The sequence below is a fragment of the Amblyomma americanum genome, chromosome 11 (assembly GCF_052857255.1).
Source record: "Amblyomma americanum isolate KBUSLIRL-KWMA chromosome 11, ASM5285725v1, whole genome shotgun sequence".
Classification (NCBI taxonomy): domain Eukaryota; kingdom Metazoa; phylum Arthropoda; class Arachnida; order Ixodida; family Ixodidae; genus Amblyomma; species Amblyomma americanum.
Window position 1 is genome coordinate 17,061,873 of NC_135507.1, and position 19,636 is coordinate 17,081,508.

Here is a 19,636-nt window from a genome sequence, read left to right on the forward strand (position 1 = left end):
CGCTTTGCAAAAAGTCCTGACAACTAAACAAAAATGTCAAAAATAAAATGAGTAAAAATGTTTAAATATTTACTTTACGCTGCCACCAGGCAGATGGGGGTGTAGCTCAGTGGTAGAGCGTTCGCTTTGCATGTGAAAGGCCCCGGGTTCGATCCCCGGCACCTCCACTTACGTTTTGCAGCTTTCTTATTATTTCTTAGGAGAGCGCTCGTCTTTGTCTCGCTTGTCCTCGTCTTTTCCGCGCCAACTTCTTCAGTATGCATTTCTTATTATATCAACATCATTTTGTAGATCAGCAGGGCAAAAGAAACAGCCCCACGCCTCGACGATCACTTTATACCGGCTGAGGGAGAAAAACACTTATTTCAGTTAATGCGCAGACTGGCGTTTTAGCATTGTCGAGCATCAAACATTGTGCGAAGCTCGTTTTTTTTTTTTTTGAAGGCGGACAACGCCGCCACATACCTACATAAGAGCGGATGAGGTGCCCATTGACCCAGGGACCCAGTTGTATATATATGCGCCTTTCCTTTCCTCAGAATAGCACGCACGCATATTGCGCTCGCTTGTGAGAGCGGGAATTCCAACTTGACTAGCACATGTAAGCTATACCTATACAACGAGAAATGGTACAACACCATCCGTACCAACGATTGCTCATAATTTTGGGACGAATATCAGGAAAACTGGCGCCGCATGGAGGTCAGCAAGTCGCGAGTGTGTATGTATATATATATATGTTTGGTTTGGTTTATGGGGGTTTAACGTCCCAAAGCGACTCAGGCTATGAGAGACGCCGTAGTGAAGGGCTCCGGAAATTTCGACCACCTGGGGTTCTTTAACGCGCACTGACATCGCACAGTACACGGGCCTCTAGAATTTCGCCTCCATCGAAATTCGACCGCCGCGGATATATATATATATATATATATATATATATATATATATATATATATATATATATATATATATATATATATATATATATATATATATATATATATATATATATATATATATATATATATATATATATATATATCGGCGAATGACATGTATAACCACTGAGCAAATATCTTGTAGCTGTCTTGGAACATCTAAACTGGTCGTAGGTATATCTTGGGCAACAAAATACATCTACAAGACACTGTTCAGAGATGTCTGGAAGACATCTTGTCAATGACGTCTCAAAGCTGTCTGCACTAGCATTTTTAATTCTTCGGCTGCGCATGGCAGGGACATGCTATCACAATTCGTCTGCCAACACTTACGCTCATAAATACACGAACATAAAGTATTTCGCTTTTCGGAATCCCACGTTATTTGTGATTCTGCGCATAGCTTCCTGTATGCGGCACACAATTCAAAGATCTGACCGTTACAAGAAAAAACCCCGCACTCGAGCGTGCATGTGGAAAATAGTGCGCAGCGTGCTATGGGAGCAATGTTATTATGTGCTGTGTGATAAACGTTAACGTTGCCACACAGCATATAAAAACAAATAGGATGTAACATAACCAAAAGGCTATTATAATGCTCTATGTCGCTAGCTTGGTCCGTGTTTGTAACGGCCTATCTGAGCTCACGTGGAGAGGCTCACTACCTTGTCAACTGCGAAAAGTCCGCGCAATTCAGGAACTACTCAAAACTTGCACGTCAACAAATTGTCGCGTGACCTGTGATAAAAAGTCTAGCGATACCGTTGGCATATATGCCCAAGATATATGACCTCTTCTTATTAAAAGGTAGCGCATAGGTCAGCCAGCTTCCGAAAAACAGAAACAAAAAATGATGAACACTTTGAAATGAAATTTCGCGAGAAGTGCACGTGCCACTAAAGAGCCAGAAGCGGCACAGACAGCTTTGCCTTTCCCTTTGTTTGCCTGAATTCTTTTTCCTGCAAGATGTATTTCTCGGCTATTGTTCGGGGCAGCCTATTCGGGCCGCCCAACAATACACTTGACCAAGGGGGCTGCCTGCAATCCGTCTTGAGGTAGAATAATAAAAATGAACAAAGCAAAAGGAAAGGAAATTGCCGATGCAGGGTAGTCGCGTCGTTCCTTAGGCTCTGTTCTTTCCCCATCATCTTCGAAGTGCTCAGAAATACAATAGGTGCCTAAGCAAGTTGTGAGGCAGGCTTGCTAGGGTTACTAGCAGCCTAAAGATGGTGCTTTCGTTCGCAAGAACCTTAATTAACACGGCAAGGAATGTGACCTCACCCCTCACGAGTAATGTGGCAAATACTGTTTTCAGAGCACCAGCTGCTGTACTGGATACAGCGAAAACCTTGACCGCTCCCGTTACCGGAACAATTGCAAGTGAGTCCAGTCATATCTTTTAGTTTGGTTCTTCTCTGTTCTTTGTGAACTATTAGAACCCAGTTTCGCTTTAGAAACCAGTTTCACTCGGCCAACAACAAAGCAACCTTCTTTATAATGGATAGCACTGCTAACGAGTGATATAAAACTATTCGGTTGCGTTTATGTGTCTTGACGAAGATAAATAGCACGGATCTTCGCTCCAACTTTCAACGTTTCTAGAGGAACCGAAAGCCTTACTGGGAGCCGCGAAAAACACCACCGCATTGGTGGGGGCAACATTCCAAGTAGGTTCCCGAGTAGATATTTTGCAATGAAGCTTTAATTAGCAATTTATATTTATTAACCCGATATAGCATTTAGACTGCCGTCTCACAAAAAATTTCTATATAAGGAAATTGTCTGATTCGTCGATTCCCTAACGTCATCCCGAACTGACCGATCAGCGCACCGCGAAATTTGACTCTCCACGAAATTCCCTGACTGGTGAGAGAGGTCACGTGACCTTGTGATATCATCACAACCTTCCCACAGTATTGTAAGCAAACTGCGCACCGTTTTCCGTTATCCCTTCCCTTACGGCGCGGTTCAGGTGTCCAAAGATAAATGAGACAGATACTGCGCCATTTCCTTTCCCCAAAAACCAATTATTATTATTATTATTTCCACCTGCCCACCATGGTGCTGCGCGTGAGCCTTACGGGAGCTCGGGATTAGCAACCTGAGTAGAGTGTACTAGAATACACTCTAACTTGGGTCTCACCAGCCCCACCAGTGTGGTGGCCGTAGGGTGTCTGGATTCGCGCTGGCCCATCGAGTCATCCTAGGTGGCCGCGTTTGAAACAGCCGGCTTCCGGGGCAGCGGTGCACTGCCCCGGCACCACTGCACCAGTGCGCCAGTAGGGGTATGAGGACGCCCCGCGATCTATGATTGCGATTGAGAGGGTCGTGACGTCATCAACACTGCGTGAACACCAGTGCACCAGCCATAGTGCACCGCCATGTTTGAAAATGTGAGGACCCCAAAAATTTGAAAGTTGGCTACACCCCCCCCCCCCCCCTTAAATTCCTAGAGACCCCCAAAATTATGTAAGTAGGCCACCACAGCAAATGGGTAAGTATAACCCCATATGAGACACTATATGAAGGTAATTGAACATTCCATAAGGCAGTGATTAATGCATACCATGTAGTGGTCAATGGAACCAGTTACAACTAGAGTTCTGGCGGGAAAATCGCAAGAACATAAGAGAAAGCTAGACTAAATAATATTGCATCTTCTTTAAGAATTTGGTTAAGAAGGCCTCGAAGTTTTTTGAGTAAATAAGCATGGTCACATGTAGTGCATCCAATCTTTGCAACAATACGATTTACAAATGATGTAATGATCCGCAATTGTACAAGGTACTTGTGGGGTGTCGTAAAGAGCGCTACCGTATAAGGTAGCGTTTTTTGCGACAATCCTTAAGACGCTGTACCATTGCGGAGTGCTGAAAGCGCACCTAAGGAGATAAAAGCGTTATATAAGACAACTACGCTCATTTGACCCATTAAGAAAAAGAAGACGTGTAATAATGATACGCTCGATAACTTACTTCTTAGGAAGTTAACTTATCAAGTTCCTATCTAATCGCCTGCGACTCTTTGCTGATAAAATATATACATTAACTAACACTCATTCAGTCCCTCCAGCCACACACAAAAATTTCGGCGTACCGAAGGCCGCATACTAGGCATAGCGAAGAATACAACCGCACTGGTCGTGGGCTACATTGCAAGCATGTTATCGAGCCTACCTTTTTTATACGTCTTTCTATTTTTAATGGTCGAAATTTGCGCTGACACCCTGTGATCGACGCTCTTATCTACTAAGGTGTAGCGTCAGCAAGCACTCCGCGTTGGCACAGAGGGCAATACGCTAGTCTAGAACACGTTATGGGCATGTTTTGGGCTAAACACCCGATATCTAGCGATAACATTGGGTCAGAAATGGTCTGGTCGCAGTCGTCGTAGCGGTCGCAGCGGCTTTGGGAGCTGCGGAACACGCGGTTCGGTCGTCTAGACATGTGTTTCGCCCTGTGTACAAGAGCCCCGCAAATAGCGCTGCCGTACTGGTCTCAGGCAACGCTTCAAGCAAGTAGTGGCTGAGCTCGGTTCTTATCAAATCTCTCATAAATGAATAACGCTGTTCAAACAAACCGATAACTTGTACACTTTTTTTAATATGGTTACTGTCGACAGTTTTACTGGGCTTCACCCAAAATGCAGCACACAATGGCGAAAGACGCTGTCGCAAGGAAGGGTATGCCCTTGCCTTTGTTGTTTATCCTCGAGGCGTTCATATCAAAGTATCCAGAAATAAACGGCTTTCCTTCCGTTCTTTTTTATTCTATTTTATCAGGTATCCCCGCTACGGTTGCCAACGCTCCAAAAGTAGTATTGAACGTCGCAAAAAATACAACCAAAGTGATCGCCAAAGGAGTGTCAGGCGAGTATAACTTTGCTTTTATGAGCGCCCGCTTTCACACTTTTTTCCAACCAATTTCAACAATGAAAACGTACCAACGGTAAAAAAAAAAAGAAAACAGCTGCTTAGTGCTGTGTAGCTGAGTCAGGATAAGACTTGCATATCTGTGTTGTGCGCATTACTTTTGAATACTCTGTTCCGCAGGGAAGTTGCGAAAAGACGCGACAGGGCCGCTAAACATGAGAGGGAACACGCGAGCGCGTAGTCGCCGTGCTTCGCGAAACGTCGGCGAGAATGGGCTGCTCCAGGCGCATGCGCCGAACGAGCAGCAGGCGTTTACTCTCGTCGGCAGCGCAGTAGTGCTCTTGAGCACTATAGCAGCGCATCACGAAGCGCGGCAGTTACACGTTCGCCTGTTCCTTTTCATACTGAGCAACCCTGTACAATGCATTGAACAAGGCTCTTCTTTTGGTCTATGAACAAATTTTCGGTCCCCTTGAGGTTAGAGTTATCGCGATCCGACGCTATTACATTCGAACATGGCTGATCAATGTCGCTAAGAAGAGACAGGGCTCTGTGCGAGTGTTTTGAACCCTTCTGGTTATTTTCCCGTTTGTCCGGCAGCAAAATACGCATTCCTCAGCGATAAAATTCCATTTAAGGAGTCTGCCCGCCTGTCAATTCAAACCCGTGACGTCCTTATTGAAAATGAAGGGTTGCTTTTGCCTTGAAGTGAATGGCGCTGTAGCGCAGCCTCTATCATTATATATAAAATATATGAAGTGACAAAATGGCTACCGTGGCGCAAAAAAAAAAAAAGAGATCCAGGAGTCCAGACCCTTTGATAAGGGCCTTATTAATACCGGTGTTGACATCTCATCTCGGGGCAGTAGCTAACAAATAGTGCACAAGATATCAGGCAGCGCCACCTGCGTTTCTCAATGTGCACTTTCGAGCCAGGTATACGTTGTCGTCGGGCAAATTTCACAACTATAACAGCTCAAACAGGTGGCGATTTGCAGCATGTGTGTTGTGAGCACTCAGCTGAGTGATCCATCTTTGGCTGCATACCCCGTTAACGAACCGATAATTCGTATGTTAACGACTTGTCCACTACCGGTAGGCCTTGCAATATACCGTATTTTTGCACTATTATTACGTTCCCCCGATTGTAATGCGCAGATATTTCCCGAGCCTAAAAATCTAAAAAAAAACCTTCTTTTTGAATCTCATTCTAACGCGCATGCAAATGTGGACGCCTATTTAATATAAAAAGGTTCACCTTAGAATCGTACAAATACTCTACAGATTAGCGATTCTTTGCGGTAAGAATAATGTGAGGTTGAAGTTAGAAATAACTATATCTTTTAAGATAAATCGTCTATCAGGAACATGGTAAATAGGAACAGAGGGATAAAGGAAAGGAACAGAGGGCAAAGGTAGATTAAACAACTGTGCCGATTGCATTAGGCTTCAGCAGGAAGGGTTGACATATATTTACGCCACAAGTATTGAAGAATACAGATGCATGTCAGAAAGCCGCGCGGTGGCTCAGTGGCTATGGTGCTCGGCTGCTGACTCGAAGGACGCGGGTTTGATCCCCGCCACGGCGGTCAGATTTTGATGGAGGCGAAATGCTAGAGGTACGTGTGCTGTGCAATGTCAGTGCACGTTAAAGAACCCCAGGTGGTCGAAATTTCCGGAGCCCTTCACTACGGCGTCCTTCTTAGCCTGAGTCGCTTTGGGACGTTAAACCGCGTAAACTGAACTAAACTAGTTGCACGTCAGCATGAGTCTGGTATTTGTACTTTCGTCCGCTTTGTCAGGGATGCTTGAGCATAGCGCACCACTGTTTGCTTAGTTGAGAACGATGCGTATGTATAAAATGAACTGGACGACAAAAAAAAGGGGGGGGTATGGGAGCTAACGAAGGTGGGGTAAAGCACACCGTTTTTGCGAACGAAGTTGTTAGGGCGGCTGGTTTATCCGCAGTGGGTTTCCAACAACATTGTTGTCCAAACTCCGGCCAACGAAAACCATGGACACTGTGAAAACCTATCAGGTTGCCGATCCATCTAGGATCCTGATAACCTGACAAAGCTTGTCATGCTATGTGTCCGGTTTTCCAGACTTCAACCAGGACTGGTTTGAGGGAGAGGGGGGGGGGGAGCAGCCTCCTCCTCCCTCATCCGGGAGAGAAATTTGACATAGGTAAATCATGCGGAAGCTCATTTTCCGGTGAAAAGAAGAAAGACATCGTTCAAATGGTATCGCCCCCCCCCCCCCTTCCTTCGACACAGCCGCCCCGTCGATGTGTTACCCATTAAATCAAACCCTGGCTTCCGACGTGACTTCTGAGCGCACATACTAGCAGGGGTACAGCCATACATAACTCTTGCAGGAAGTGATCCTTCTCATAGGCTTCTGTTTATCTTATAGCACTGCTTCTCGTTTATCTTGGGGCACACCAGTGGTCTGAACAGAGCTTTGAAACTTTATTAGATAAGACCTTGTGCGATTCTCGTGCTGCCTTGTTTATACCCGCTTCCTCGGCGAAAGCTGGTGCCCAGAGAGCCTGCTGCTTGCCAAGCCGCTATTCCTTCTTCGTTGAGCCGGCCGCCTGTCAAGGGGTGACAGGTGCCCGGCTGGCTAGCTTGGCAGCAATCTGTCTCTTTTTTTAAATCTATTTTTCGGCTATAGCAGCTGTGTTATGAACCGAATGGGATACATGCTAGCATAGAGACAGAGAATGGTCTAACATGGGTACAAATATAGCTAAACAGACAGCATTAAGCCGGGTGCTAAAGGCAAATGGCATAATGCCATTTTTGGATCAAGACCATTTCACGTACTTTCCTTTTTCCTTGCACATTACGTGACGTAGAATTCTGTTTCGTTTCTTCATACTTCAAAGGAAACTTATTGTAACTTTAGTGTTTGAAATTCTTTGTCGGAAAAAATGATCTTTACTCTTTTTGCTGTTGCCTACCTGTCTAGTCCTTGTTCTGTGCTGCAAATTCGCGTCAATCATTTCCTTTCAATTGTACTCGTTGTTTTGCCAAATGGCCTGTTAGCAGTATTGTCACTGCGTTTCGCCGTTGTTTTATTTGTAGGAATTAACAATATAGCCTTCGCTTTTGGCCCGAGAGGATTTTGTACATTTTTGAACATGATGAAACGAATAAAATCAAAAGAAAATAAAATATAAATTAGGCAAAAGGATAGAATGGAGACATATGCAGGGCGAATGTTTCCCATTCTACCCAACTCGATCCATGCATCGCTCTCAACGATGTAGCTGTAGCTTAACTGGTGAATCAGCTAGGAGATATCCCAGTCTTGCGCTCTCTGTCGTCTCCGGCGGAGTTAAAACAGCGGTAGTTATAAAATTTCGATCAAGGTTACCACCAAAATTATCCTGGATTGAGACAATACGTTTGGTTTCTTTAATACTTTTTGCACCATATGTGAGCGTAGCAACAGTTAAAAGACGCGCTCCTACACGCCCATAGTATCGAGACACGCTTGGATGATACACGGGCGAGGGGAGGGAATGAGGCGTGGTGATCGGGCAACTGCCCCACCTTTCTCCTTCACCTTGCTTCAACCTCGTCTGAGTCGAGGCGTGTTTGCTATGCGGGCGTGTAATCGCAGCGCATTCAGCAAACGGAGCTGAAATGAAATTAGATGCAGAGTGCGAGGGACTGAGAGAGGCCGAGAAACTACACGAAGAGCGACGCACAAAATTCGAGAAGGAAATGCCTTGGCCTCAAGCTGATAGGGGACACGGAAAGTGCAGGAACGTTGCGCGAAAAGCATGAAAGGAAACAAGGCCACTTGTGTAAGAGGAGCCCCTCACAGCTTGTGCTCTTTGCATTGCGCCATTCGGTGTGAGGCAAGGTCGCCGTTGATAGCGCGGTATCGCCGTTTGTTCGCAGCTGTTCGGTGGCGTCACTGGCAAACCTTCGCGCTCCTAGAACGAGCGAAGTCAAGCGATTCCCGTCACATGGGTGTAGGAGAGAGCGGCGAACGTAGGGGGTGTAGCTCAGTGGTAGAGCGTTCGCTTTGCATGTGAAAGGCCCCGGGTTCGATCCCCGGCACCTCCATGTGTTTTTTTGTAATCTTCTTTTTCGTAGTTCCTTTTGTTATTAAAGCACCTAGATCGCGCATTACGAGCTCAGCGATAGACAATGCGTACGTCGGGGGGTGTAGCTCAGTCTGCGGAGACCCAGGCAAAGATGTTCTAAAGCGAGTTAAGAAGATGCCGGTAAGACCAACTGTCAAATCCTTTTTCTTTAAACTCCATACTGGTGCCCTTCCGGTGAAAACATGGCTAAACGATAAAGGCATTTTTGTGCCCTGGACCACCGACTGCATACTCTGCAAAAAACCCAAGACCATCGAACATGTGTTTATCGACTGCTGGGACCCGGTTTTCCACTGGGACATCTTGCAAAGAACATTAAAGAAAGAACTACCTGCAACTCCTTATGGCATCCGGTTTCTACCTATAGAAAGTGAGGAAGTTCCTTACGACATGTTTATGCTACTGGGCCTCCGCAGCATCTGGAAAACGAGAATGGCGGCCAGGCACGCCGACGCAAATGTGCGACCAGTGAGGGAAAACTTTATAGAAAGTGCAGTTTTCCTGAGAGATGTTCTGCGCAGTCAACCCCAGCCGCCGGACTGGATGGCAGTTATGGATGAACTGATTGATATGAAAATGTTTTAACCCATTGTCTCGGCCAAAGTGTGGCTAGAGATTTTTATTCCTGCGTATGTATTGTTCAGCGGCAATAAAGAAAAAAAAGGGGGTGTAGCTCAGTGGTAGAGCGTTCGCTTTGCATGTGAAAGGCCCCGTGTTCGATCCCCGGTACCTCCAATTGTTCTTTGTAACATTCTTTTTCGTAGTTCCTTTTGTTCTCAAGAATCCTCCCTCGCGCATTTCGAGTTCAGCGATAGACGATGCGTACGTCAGGGGGTGTAGCTCAGTGGTAGAGCGTTCGCTTTGCATGTGAAAGGCCCCGGGTTCGATCCCCGGCACCTCCATGTTTTTATAAATTTCTTTCTGGTACCAGAATTTTTTCTTTTGCTATCCCCTTTCCCCTCTCGGCACCCCCATATGTTTTTTAGACCTTTTCGTAGTTTTTTCACCGATATAGTTGCTGTGACTAAATACCACCACTCTCCTAAACTTTCCTTCCTTCTTTCTTGTTCGTTTCTCTTGACCTTATTTATTTGGTTTGATTTTTATCTGTATTTTTGATGCACAGATAATAACCGACCAGTGAATCGGTAAGACTCCTGAAAATCTGGAACAAATTTATCTTTTTCCAGGACAGAGGAAATATTGTGGACGTGACGAAAGAAAATGAAAAAGTTAACTATCGCTAGCACATTTTGTCTTGGGGAGAAGAGTATACTGTGGAGGTTCTATTATTTACTCTTATTTTACGCCTACCACGTCATAGCCGCAAAGCCATCACTTATTTTCGTCATATTCGGTCTTTTCGGAGTTTCTTTAAGGACTCAGCGCATGGCTCAGGACTCATTATTACACTATGCAAACCACGAAAAAACAACTCGATCAGTGTCACTTCCGGCACCTGGCTCTACCGAGGCCTTATTTTCTTACTAAATTAATTAATCGGCATTCATTGGCCGGCCTGTTAATCAAATAATATCTGTTAATATCGGTCACCTTGAAAGAATACAAATAAAGTCAGTTAGGTTTATATTTAATAAATTCGCACGGCTTCACTCTCCCTCTAAAATTATGGCAGACAATTGTATACCCACTCTTGAATCACGGCGAAAGCAGTTAAGATGAATTCCTTTCCCTCCTTCTTAACAACAAATTTAAAATGAATAAGTCACCTTATATAACCCATGCATTAACGCGCCTCACAAGACATCATCATCCTGACTCACTCACACCGTATTATGCTCGAACTGATACGTTTAAATTTTCCTTTTTTTTTCGGACAGTATCGGATTGAACCATGGTTTGCTGACTGCAGTGTGACTAAAAATTGTATAAATGTGTACTTGTTTGTTCCTGTTTTGTTCATTATTATCTGCATATATACTAATGCCCCTCTGCTTGGACCCAAGGGTCTGCAGTATGTAATAAATAAAATAAAATAAAAATAGTTGGTTCTCGAAATTGCAGCAAAAATTCACTGTAACACACGTAAACAACGGTAAGACATATTATGATGTAAAATAAAGTGTCGCATGGCATGAACAGGGTGCTTAATTAAGTGGCAGCACATTAACCGAAAAATTAAAAAAAAACTTGCGCGCTGCAATGGTGAAATCGAAATGGTATTATTGGTGCGGTTGCGGAGCAAACATGCTAGTTAGTTACTTCTTAATAGTGAGATAATTTCAAGTAATAAATTATATTACATGCCTGTGGCTACATGAAGGATCAAAAATAAGGAATCAAATAATTTTCAAGACAGCACCTTACAATTACTGCGGCCATCACTGTCTTATAGCAGCATAGAAGACACAGAGCTAATACAGAGCGAAAGTGTAGCGGCGGAACTCTGACTATATAAGCCCTCTCCACGTACATCCTCGCAAACCGTGGTGGCAGTCATTAGCATCTTTCCACAACCTACCCACAACTGCACAACATTCCCACAAAACAATAAAGTTGGTAGACACTTAAGGTCCTTACGTGCTATAAATGCGAAATCACCCTGTAACCTGAAGGCCACTACTCGAAAGACCTCTATCATAAACAAACATTTCACCTAAAGGCCTTCAACCTAAACGTCTTTACAATGAAGGCCTTTGCACTAAAATCCTTTACTATTGCCGTTGTAATTGTAATCATTACTTAGAAACGTCGTTTATCATTCTACCACTGTCACAATTTTCACTATAACTATCACTGACTGTAAATGTCACTAAATATTGCTGCGTAGTCTAATGCCTTTGCTTTATTGCCTATGACCACCCATTACTATCTTATAGTCTACTGCAGACATCATGAGAGACCATACGTGGCGACGTCACAGGGGTTTTCGGACCACTACTACTGTATACAACAAAGCCGGCTTTCGCTGCCGATGAGCCATTCAATGCTATCGCATTAAAAAAAAAAAAATTCTAAGGGAATGAGTGCTTGAGTGAGTGAAGACGCTTCTTCATTTCTTCCCGAAACGCTGCACTTATTGACCAAGCTGCGTATTCGGCCCTTCACCTGACCGCGGCGGCCGCGTTTCGATGCAGGCAAAAACGCAATGGCGCCCGTGTGCTGCGCGATATCAGTGCACGTTAAAGATCCCCAGGTGGTCGAAATTATTCCGGAGCCCTCCACAACGACACCCCTTTCTTTCTTTCTTTCCTTTCTTCTCTTATTCCCTCCTTTATCTCTTCCGTTACGGCGCGGTTCGGGTGTCCACCGAGATATGTGACATAGTTCTGCGTCCTTTCCTAAAAGAAAACTCAACCGACTGGGCGTGTTCTCTTGCTCCACAAAACGACAAACACCGATACCACTGCATTAAAAAGTAGGAAAACGCAGCCGCCTCTTTTCTTTCAGGCACTAGTATAAATCGTAAGTATGCATTAAACAAGCTTTTGACATGTGAGGCAGATACTGTGCCATTTATTTTAAATTGTCAATTTGTAATGGAGGGATGGGCCCAGGGTCGTTGTGCGTGCTCTGTGGCCAGGTGAAGGACCGGCACTCGCCTGTGAGTTGTGACGCTGGATCTGGTGCAAAGGTGGGCACTGCAGGAGACGCTTGCTACAGTCGCGACGCTGGGCAGTGGGAATCCGCTGCAGTGCGGTTTCCGACGGTCGGTTCCCGGGGCTTTCAGATTCTTCTCCAAGCCTCCTGGCTGATACAATAGTCGGATTACCTGAGCAATTTAGTATTCTGAGCCCTTCAGAAACCGTAATGCCGACGGGGATACCATGAATTACGCCCCGGCCGAAGGTCTCCGGAGTGGCCAGGTGCGATAGCGCCTTAGCCTCTCCTCCCGTATACTTGAGAACTTGTATGGCCTGATATCTTTTCGCTCTCTCTTCACTATCGGTGGCTACCACAATGGTATGATTCTTGGAATTGACTGTTAATTGGTCCCCGCGCATTGCTTCGTCTGTCAGACCAGCGGCTGCTGCTATAACATCTGAGAGCTCGGCGAGCCCAAATCCCTGAGTGATTTTATCGAAGCCGCCCTGAGGACGGAATACTACTTTTGCCCATCCCTTCGGTGTAGGTTGAGCCTTTTGGACCGAAGTGCAAGCTTGTCTGAGTGTTTTCTTAACCAGCAGTGCCGCTGCTCGCTCTTCGCTAGCTTTCTTTTGTCTCTCAACTTCTTGCTCAGAAACGTACTTGCGTCTAAGTTTTATCTTCCATTCTTCACCCTCCGGAGCGTGCAAGCCTTCCTCGTTGTAAATATTCTCTTCACTTACTTGCATTTTGGTGCTGAGATCCACGCCATTCTCCGGAGCAGACGCCATGTCGGCGCCCGAACGCCGATTCCCCGGAGCGGACGCCCTGTCGGCGCCCGAACGCCGAACGCAACCAAACACACTGTGGCTGCTTGCGGGACCGACGCACAAAAGGTCACAGACAAATCTTGAAAGTCACTAATAAATCACAAAAATCATTATGCAGTCCTGTACGCATACACCTTCGGATCCTCAGAGCCAAATTTAAGCACATAAAAACCTCTCGGTGCGCAGATGAAAGCCGATTTCGCCGGAGCCCAACGCAAACACGTCTGCTCCCGCCGGCGGCCATCGCAGAATCCCAAGAGCGCTAACACAGCACAACAAACGGCAGCATTTGCATTTCGCCGCCGTCGAAATACGGCAGGAGCGGCTGGGATCCGATCTCGCTGCCTTGGGATCAGTAGCCGAACGCCAAAGCCACTAAGCCATCACGGCGAGTTTGAACGCATTGTAATCATTAAATGAAATGCGAACAGGACACGAACAAGACAGCTGAAACGGGAAGAACAAACCGAGAACTCTTTAGATGATTTAATAGTAAGACGCAGCTTATCTTCACTTCGATAGCGCGAAGGCCACAGCGTAGAAGCCTTAATGGATTACGTCTGTAGTTCATCTCCAGAAGCTAATACTTTTGCGTCCTTGTGTTCGCGTGTCATTTGACGCTGATGGTGGTGCACTGAGGACGTACTACAGCGACGCGATCGCTATATAATATCATGAGGCGATCTCTCACACGCGAAAAGCTCTGCTAACCGAGGTCCCGTAAGTTGTGAGCCGCATAGAGACGCCTGACTAGAAAAGAAAGAAGAAAAAAGAATTCTTGGATGCAGCGAAATTCACTCAGCGGCGTTCCTGCCAGCACCGATACGAAACGCGAGTTCATACTCACTTGAGGCAGGGGCGCAGATGAGGAGGTCACGTCGTCCATAGAGCTGCAGGTTATAGATGAGCGCTGCCTTGACATCATCGAGGAACGCTCCCTGAGCTGCGCCATATTGATCGCTGGACGTCAGTAGATCCTGCTTGGTGCACGTGAAGGCCAGCAAAGAACGTGGGGTCGCGCGAGCTCACTGCTCGAGTTCTTGCAGTTCGAACGCATCCGTCATGCCGCGTGCAACGCCGACTCGTGCGCCGATGGCGCCACTCGTTCACGGCACTTGAAGTCAGTTAATCACTCGAAGCGTGTCAGCTGACGGAGCGGGGGGATGATGAGGACAGGAGAACACATGTGTTGATTTCTAGGATTATATATTCATCGCCGGGTCACAAGCGAAGGCATTTTAAGGTTCCAGCAGAGACGCCGAGTCAAAGTGTGAGCGTAACCTGCGGTCACTTTCTGAAGTTTGCCAGATGGTGACGCCATCTATGAGGTGAGCAGTAAACTAAGAATTGTTGTCTGGAATCGCATTTTTGTTTTGAGTGGTTTTGAGCTGCCCTGGGCAGTCGTCCCTGAATGACGCAGATGGTGCGTCAGTCAGCTAACTTCCAAATATTGGGCCAGTCAGAGTTTCGATAATTTGGATGATTGGGGAGTTTTGAAAATGGCTTTTCGCGCAGACACGTAATGTTGTGACGTCACAGGGCCGTTACAAATGGTGGACATATCGTCTACAGTGCGTAAAAATGGTACAGCAAAGTCGTTGTACCCGCCGCGGTGGCTCACTGGTTAGGGCGCTTGGCTACTGCTCCGGAGTTCCCGGGTTCGAATCCGACCGCGGCGGCTGCGTTTCGATGGAGGCGAAACGCTAAGGCGCCCGTGTGTTACGCGATGTCAGTGCACGTTAAAGATCCCCAGGTGGTGGTGGTGGTGAAAAGCATTTATTTAGATATATACACAGAGAGGTCCTCAGGGAGAGGCCCCTAGTGAGCCTCGCTCTTTACAATACAAGGCGGAGCCCCTCATTCCGGGACCCCATTGGTCCTGACCGCTGCGCAGGTCCGCCGAACCAGGGCCTTTTGTGCCGATAGTTCCTGGCAGCCGAGAAGAGCCGCCGCCCAGTCCTCTCGGGTAGGGGAAGGGGTGATGGCGGAGAGAGAAGTATTTTGCCCGCATGCCCAAACCATGTGAAAGGTGTCGGTCACCTCTCCACAGAATGAGCAGCGGCCGTCAAATGAAGAATCGAAGTGCTTGAGAACCGCCGGGCACCGCAGGGTGTTTGTAAAGAGCATAAGGAGAGTTCGTTCGCCAGCTTTACCCAGTCCCTTCACAGGGACCGGGTAGCGCCGGTGTTCGGCACTATAGTGCTCAGTAATGTCTTTAAAGGAAAGAAGAGGGCTGTGATCTGGGTTGAGGACCTCCCAAGGAATGCCTGCAAGTGCCCGGGAAGTGAGTGTGCGGGCTCCCTCATGGGCGGCTTCGTTACCTGATATGCCTTGGTGGCCGGGGACCATATGATTGAGCGATGAGTTGGATCGCAGTCGCGAGTACTGTGGCGAAGAATTTGGTGAGCAAGTGGAGTGATCTAACCGAACTCAAAGGTGGTCGAAATTATTCCGGAGCCCTCCACTACGGCACCTCTCTCTTCCTTTTTCTTTCACTCCCTCATTTATCTTTTCCCTTACGGTTCGGTTCAGGTGTCCGCTGATATATGAGACAGATACTGCGCCATTTCCTTTAATAATATTAATTGGTTTTTGGGGAAAGAAAATGGCGCAGTATCTGTCTCATATATCGGCGGACACCTGAACCGCGCCGTAAGGGAAGGGATAAAGGAGGGAGGGAAAGAAGAAATGAAGAAAGAGGTGCCGTAGTGGAGGGCTCCGGAATAATTTCGACCACCTAGTTATCTTTAACGTGCACTGACATCGCACAGCACACGGGCGGCTTAGCGTTTTTCCTCCATAGAAACGCGGCCGCCGCGGTCGGGTTCGAACCCGGGAACTCCGGATCAGTAGTCGAGCGCCCTAACCACTGAGCCACCGCGGCGGGTCCATTTCCTTTGCCTAAAAACCAATTTTCATTTCAAAATCGATTGTTACTATAGCGCACACTGAAAGTGAATATCCCAGTATTTTTTTTTTTGAGAAATAAAGGCTCCACTCCCGCACAGTTGTTTAATGGTAAAGCGAGGACGGTTATAGTCTAAGTTCAGCGCTTAGTAAATTTAAAATTGATTCTTTAAGTATTATATTAATTGATTGATTTATAATTTAAATGGATTATGTGGCTCTTTCTTGGTTAGTGGATCTCCGTAAAGCACAAAATGCTCAATTACTCCGGAGAAAAATATGTTCAAGAATGTTCCTAGCACTCGATCCAAGCTTGTGACATCTAGACCGAAAAGGACTTCGTGATACCGCGTTGAATTGAAGGGAGGTGTAGCTTAGCCTCTGGGATCCATGACCACTGTGTCGACGCATGCAGTTTACGTGCGAAATTATTCGAAGACGGAGATACCTATGTTTCCGCGGCCATGACATGTGGACAGTTTATGAAGGTTAACAGATGGTCGAGCCGCCTATGAGCTTGGCAACCAGCTGTTGGCGGCGGCGCACAACTTTCCTTTTTCCATCATACCCATGACCTGATTAACCTCAGGAAGTTCAAGTCAAAACCGCAGGTGCCGTGGCAGTCGCTAACCCCCCAAATTTGGGCCCATAAAAAGTGCCGGATTTTTAGACGTGGGCTCTATGAAGAGTTTAGAAGAGCTCTATCGCTCCCGAGCTCCGATTAACTTGCACTTACCGCTTTCTACACTTGTATGCCGCAGGTACTGCGTCGGCGCTGAACCCGTTCTCGTTTTTCGGCAAGCTGACAAGGGCTGCTACCATAGGGATCGCAGTGGGCGTTGGTCTGGCCGTCTTCATCTTCCTCATGTGCTGTCTAGTAAGCCTGTGGCAGTGCAGAAGAAGGAGGAAGGTGCGTGTCCTTGACGTCACCGGAGCCTCCCTTGATCCCATTACTCTCACTACGTCACAGCTCACGTGGGCCCTCTTGCATGAGTTCAATGTCCTGTTGCGACAACGGAACATTCAGTAGTTGCGCTTTATGTTGCCTTGCCCCTGCGTGAAAGCCTGGGCAAATTGTTCCCACCCATTTCATTATTTTATACATACTTAAACGGCCAACGGGCATTACATCACGGCGTTTCCTGTGTCACGGGTACAGGTCGCTGGGAAACCAAAAGACTCAAGCATTACAGCGGAACACAGAAAAAACGACACACAGATACAAGTTAAAGGGAATTTCATTCTTTTATAGTTTGGGCTCTTTTAACTGTGGGCGCAGCCGGCAAAGTACAGGGTTAATTGGAGAGACATGGGAGATGCCTTTGACCTGCAGAGGGCGTAGTCAGACTGATGATGATGATGATGATGATGATGATGATGAACTGTTCGTCAATGTATTGCCTCCGGGAAACCTCGACGACTGTTTCAGCGCATGGCTTGGACTGACATTTGTGCCTCGGAGTGTTAGCTTCTGTGTCCGAGGCCATGTTATGGTTAAGATGGCTGCAGGACTATCTTAAGCCTTCGCAAACACATCGTGCAGCATAGTCTGGGATCCAGCGGCACAAAAGGCAGTCAAAGTCACGTGTTAAGTTTGAGGATGGCGGTACCTGACAGCGCTTGTGCGTCAACTTATCTCTGTGTGTCGTTTTTTTGTGTTGCAACTCCAACAATTAAGTCATGCATCATCAACTAGTCCATACCCTAACCCTAGTGAAACCAAAAAGAGAATGCGGGAACATGGAAACTTGAAATTAACGGCAAGAAGTATTATAACAAACACGAAAAGGAAAAAAAAGAACTCTCCTACTACCCTACCATGCAGACCATCTCCAAACTGTGCGGTTTGGGCAGCTGTCTCCTCCGGTGTGTAAAGTGAAGCTGCAAGTACTACTGCCCCCCTCCCCCCACATTTTCTTCCCACTACATAATGAGAGCACCCAATACAAAGCTGACGTGAACGAGGTACGTTCGCGAGAACGGCAGCCCCCTGTACACCTTGGAAAATGCTCACTGAACAATGTAGTCGTTTCAGTTTACGACGTAGTACGACTAATAGACAACATATTTTCATTGGTTGTATATTCTCCTTGAATAATATTGTCTATATGTGTACAATATTGGAGGTTTCTCACAAAATCTGAGTTTCATGCACTGCACTGTGTTCTTTTAGGTTTTAGAGTCGTGAACAGACAAATATGCAGTGAAATTTCGCTCACATTTTGTTCTCTGCGCTGGGTAGAACTGGTTTTTACCTCACAAAACATGTTATACTTCACTTCTGTCGAGTTATATTAGTGTTTGCCCTGCAGTCAATGATGGAATCACCTCTGTCAGACAGGAAATAGCCTTTGATCCTGTCATCTAGGAGAAAAATTCAATTGGTCTCGACTAAAACGTCGCAAATAAAACAAACAAACGACAAAGCCGTTTATACCAGAGGAAGTCGCTTTAGACCTACCACTGTATGAGAACAACTCTTCAAAAGGCAGCGAAAACGTGATCATGTCATCATAACGCCCAGACTTTCTGATGTCGACGTCCAGTTTTTCTAAACATTGATGTCCATTGAAGAGCTTTACTGGATACCACCAGCTAGCGCCATCTGTGAGCCGCCAGTAGCGAGCACCGCGTAACTCAATGGGGATATTTAATTTGTAATTGTTAGGAATCTGCTGGGTGCGGTGCGATGCGGTGACTGTGATTGTCTATTATTCCTACTCCCTACAAGGTCCGCAGTAAATTGGTTCCTGCACTTACATTGACTACTACCGACATCCATCAAAAACTCAATTGCGTGCTTCGAACATTAAAAATTCCCAGGGTGTTTCCGAATCTGCATCGCCACGATACACGTGGAGGCACTCCGCGCAAACTGAAAGTGTTGGTCAATATTTTCTCGACTTGTTCTTCACTTTTCCATTCATACACAGCAATAGCATCGATAGCACAGTTACTGTGTGCGCTTTTGGTTTTTCTTACAGCAGGAGGAAGAGAGACTGGTCTACTACTCCCCGCCCCCCAAGGCAGGCTTTGGTTTCCCGCCGTACGACAAGACCTACCAGGGTTCCCCGCAGTAGCAGCAAGCCCTCGATCTTTACACACGGGGTGCACACTGAAGGCTGCAAGTACTGGTGGATGGGCATCGTTACTCCGCAAGCTGTCCGCATGTCTTCCAAGTGCACAAACGCTCAGGTTCAGAGAACAACATGAGATGATTTTATCGGTCCACTGTTGTCTTTATGGCGGTCTCAGCGAGCGCGTTATGTTCTCAAGAGGACGTAACCTTCTTACCAAAAACAGCGCAAAAGAACACGCGATGAAATGGGAAAGATACTATCACGAGCAACCATACACACCATACAACCATGCAAATTTCTTATTGTGTAAATGGTTTGTCTATATTACCTCTCTCCCTATC

The 19,636-nt window shown here is 46.4% G+C and overlaps 1 protein-coding gene and 4 non-coding genes across 7 annotated transcripts; all 5 read left to right on the forward strand.

The window, feature by feature from the left end:
• The first annotated feature begins 95 nt into the window (after positions 1-95).
• Positions 96-167, forward strand: TRNAA-UGC (transfer RNA alanine (anticodon UGC)). The gene has a single exon. It is a non-coding gene; the product is annotated as a tRNA-Ala (tRNA).
• Positions 168-2,079: 1,912 nt separating this feature from the next.
• Positions 2,080-19,444, forward strand: LOC144111117 (uncharacterized). Of its 3 annotated transcripts, none has more exons than XM_077644259.1 (4): positions 2,080-2,318; positions 4,720-4,806; positions 16,977-17,125; positions 19,203-19,444. In XM_077644259.1, the coding sequence occupies exons 1-4, from the start codon at positions 2,165-2,167 to the stop codon at positions 19,293-19,295; spliced, it is 483 nt and encodes a 160-aa protein (XP_077500385.1). In that variant the 5' UTR covers positions 2,080-2,164; the 3' UTR covers positions 19,296-19,444. The 3 variants fall into 3 exon arrangements, with proteins under 3 accessions (XP_077500385.1, XP_077500384.1, XP_077500386.1); XM_077644258.1 differs by having other exon boundaries at positions 2,093-2,318; positions 19,200-19,444; XM_077644260.1 differs by lacking the exon at positions 4,720-4,806 and having other exon boundaries at positions 2,097-2,318; positions 19,200-19,444.
• On the forward strand, positions 8,820-8,891 carry TRNAA-UGC (transfer RNA alanine (anticodon UGC)). Its single transcript has one exon. It is a non-coding gene; the product is annotated as a tRNA-Ala (tRNA).
• On the forward strand, positions 9,596-9,667 carry TRNAA-UGC (transfer RNA alanine (anticodon UGC)). Its single transcript has one exon. It is a non-coding gene; the product is annotated as a tRNA-Ala (tRNA).
• Positions 9,763-9,834, forward strand: TRNAA-UGC (transfer RNA alanine (anticodon UGC)). The gene has a single exon. It is a non-coding gene; the product is annotated as a tRNA-Ala (tRNA).
• Positions 19,445-19,636: the final 192 nt, after the last annotated feature.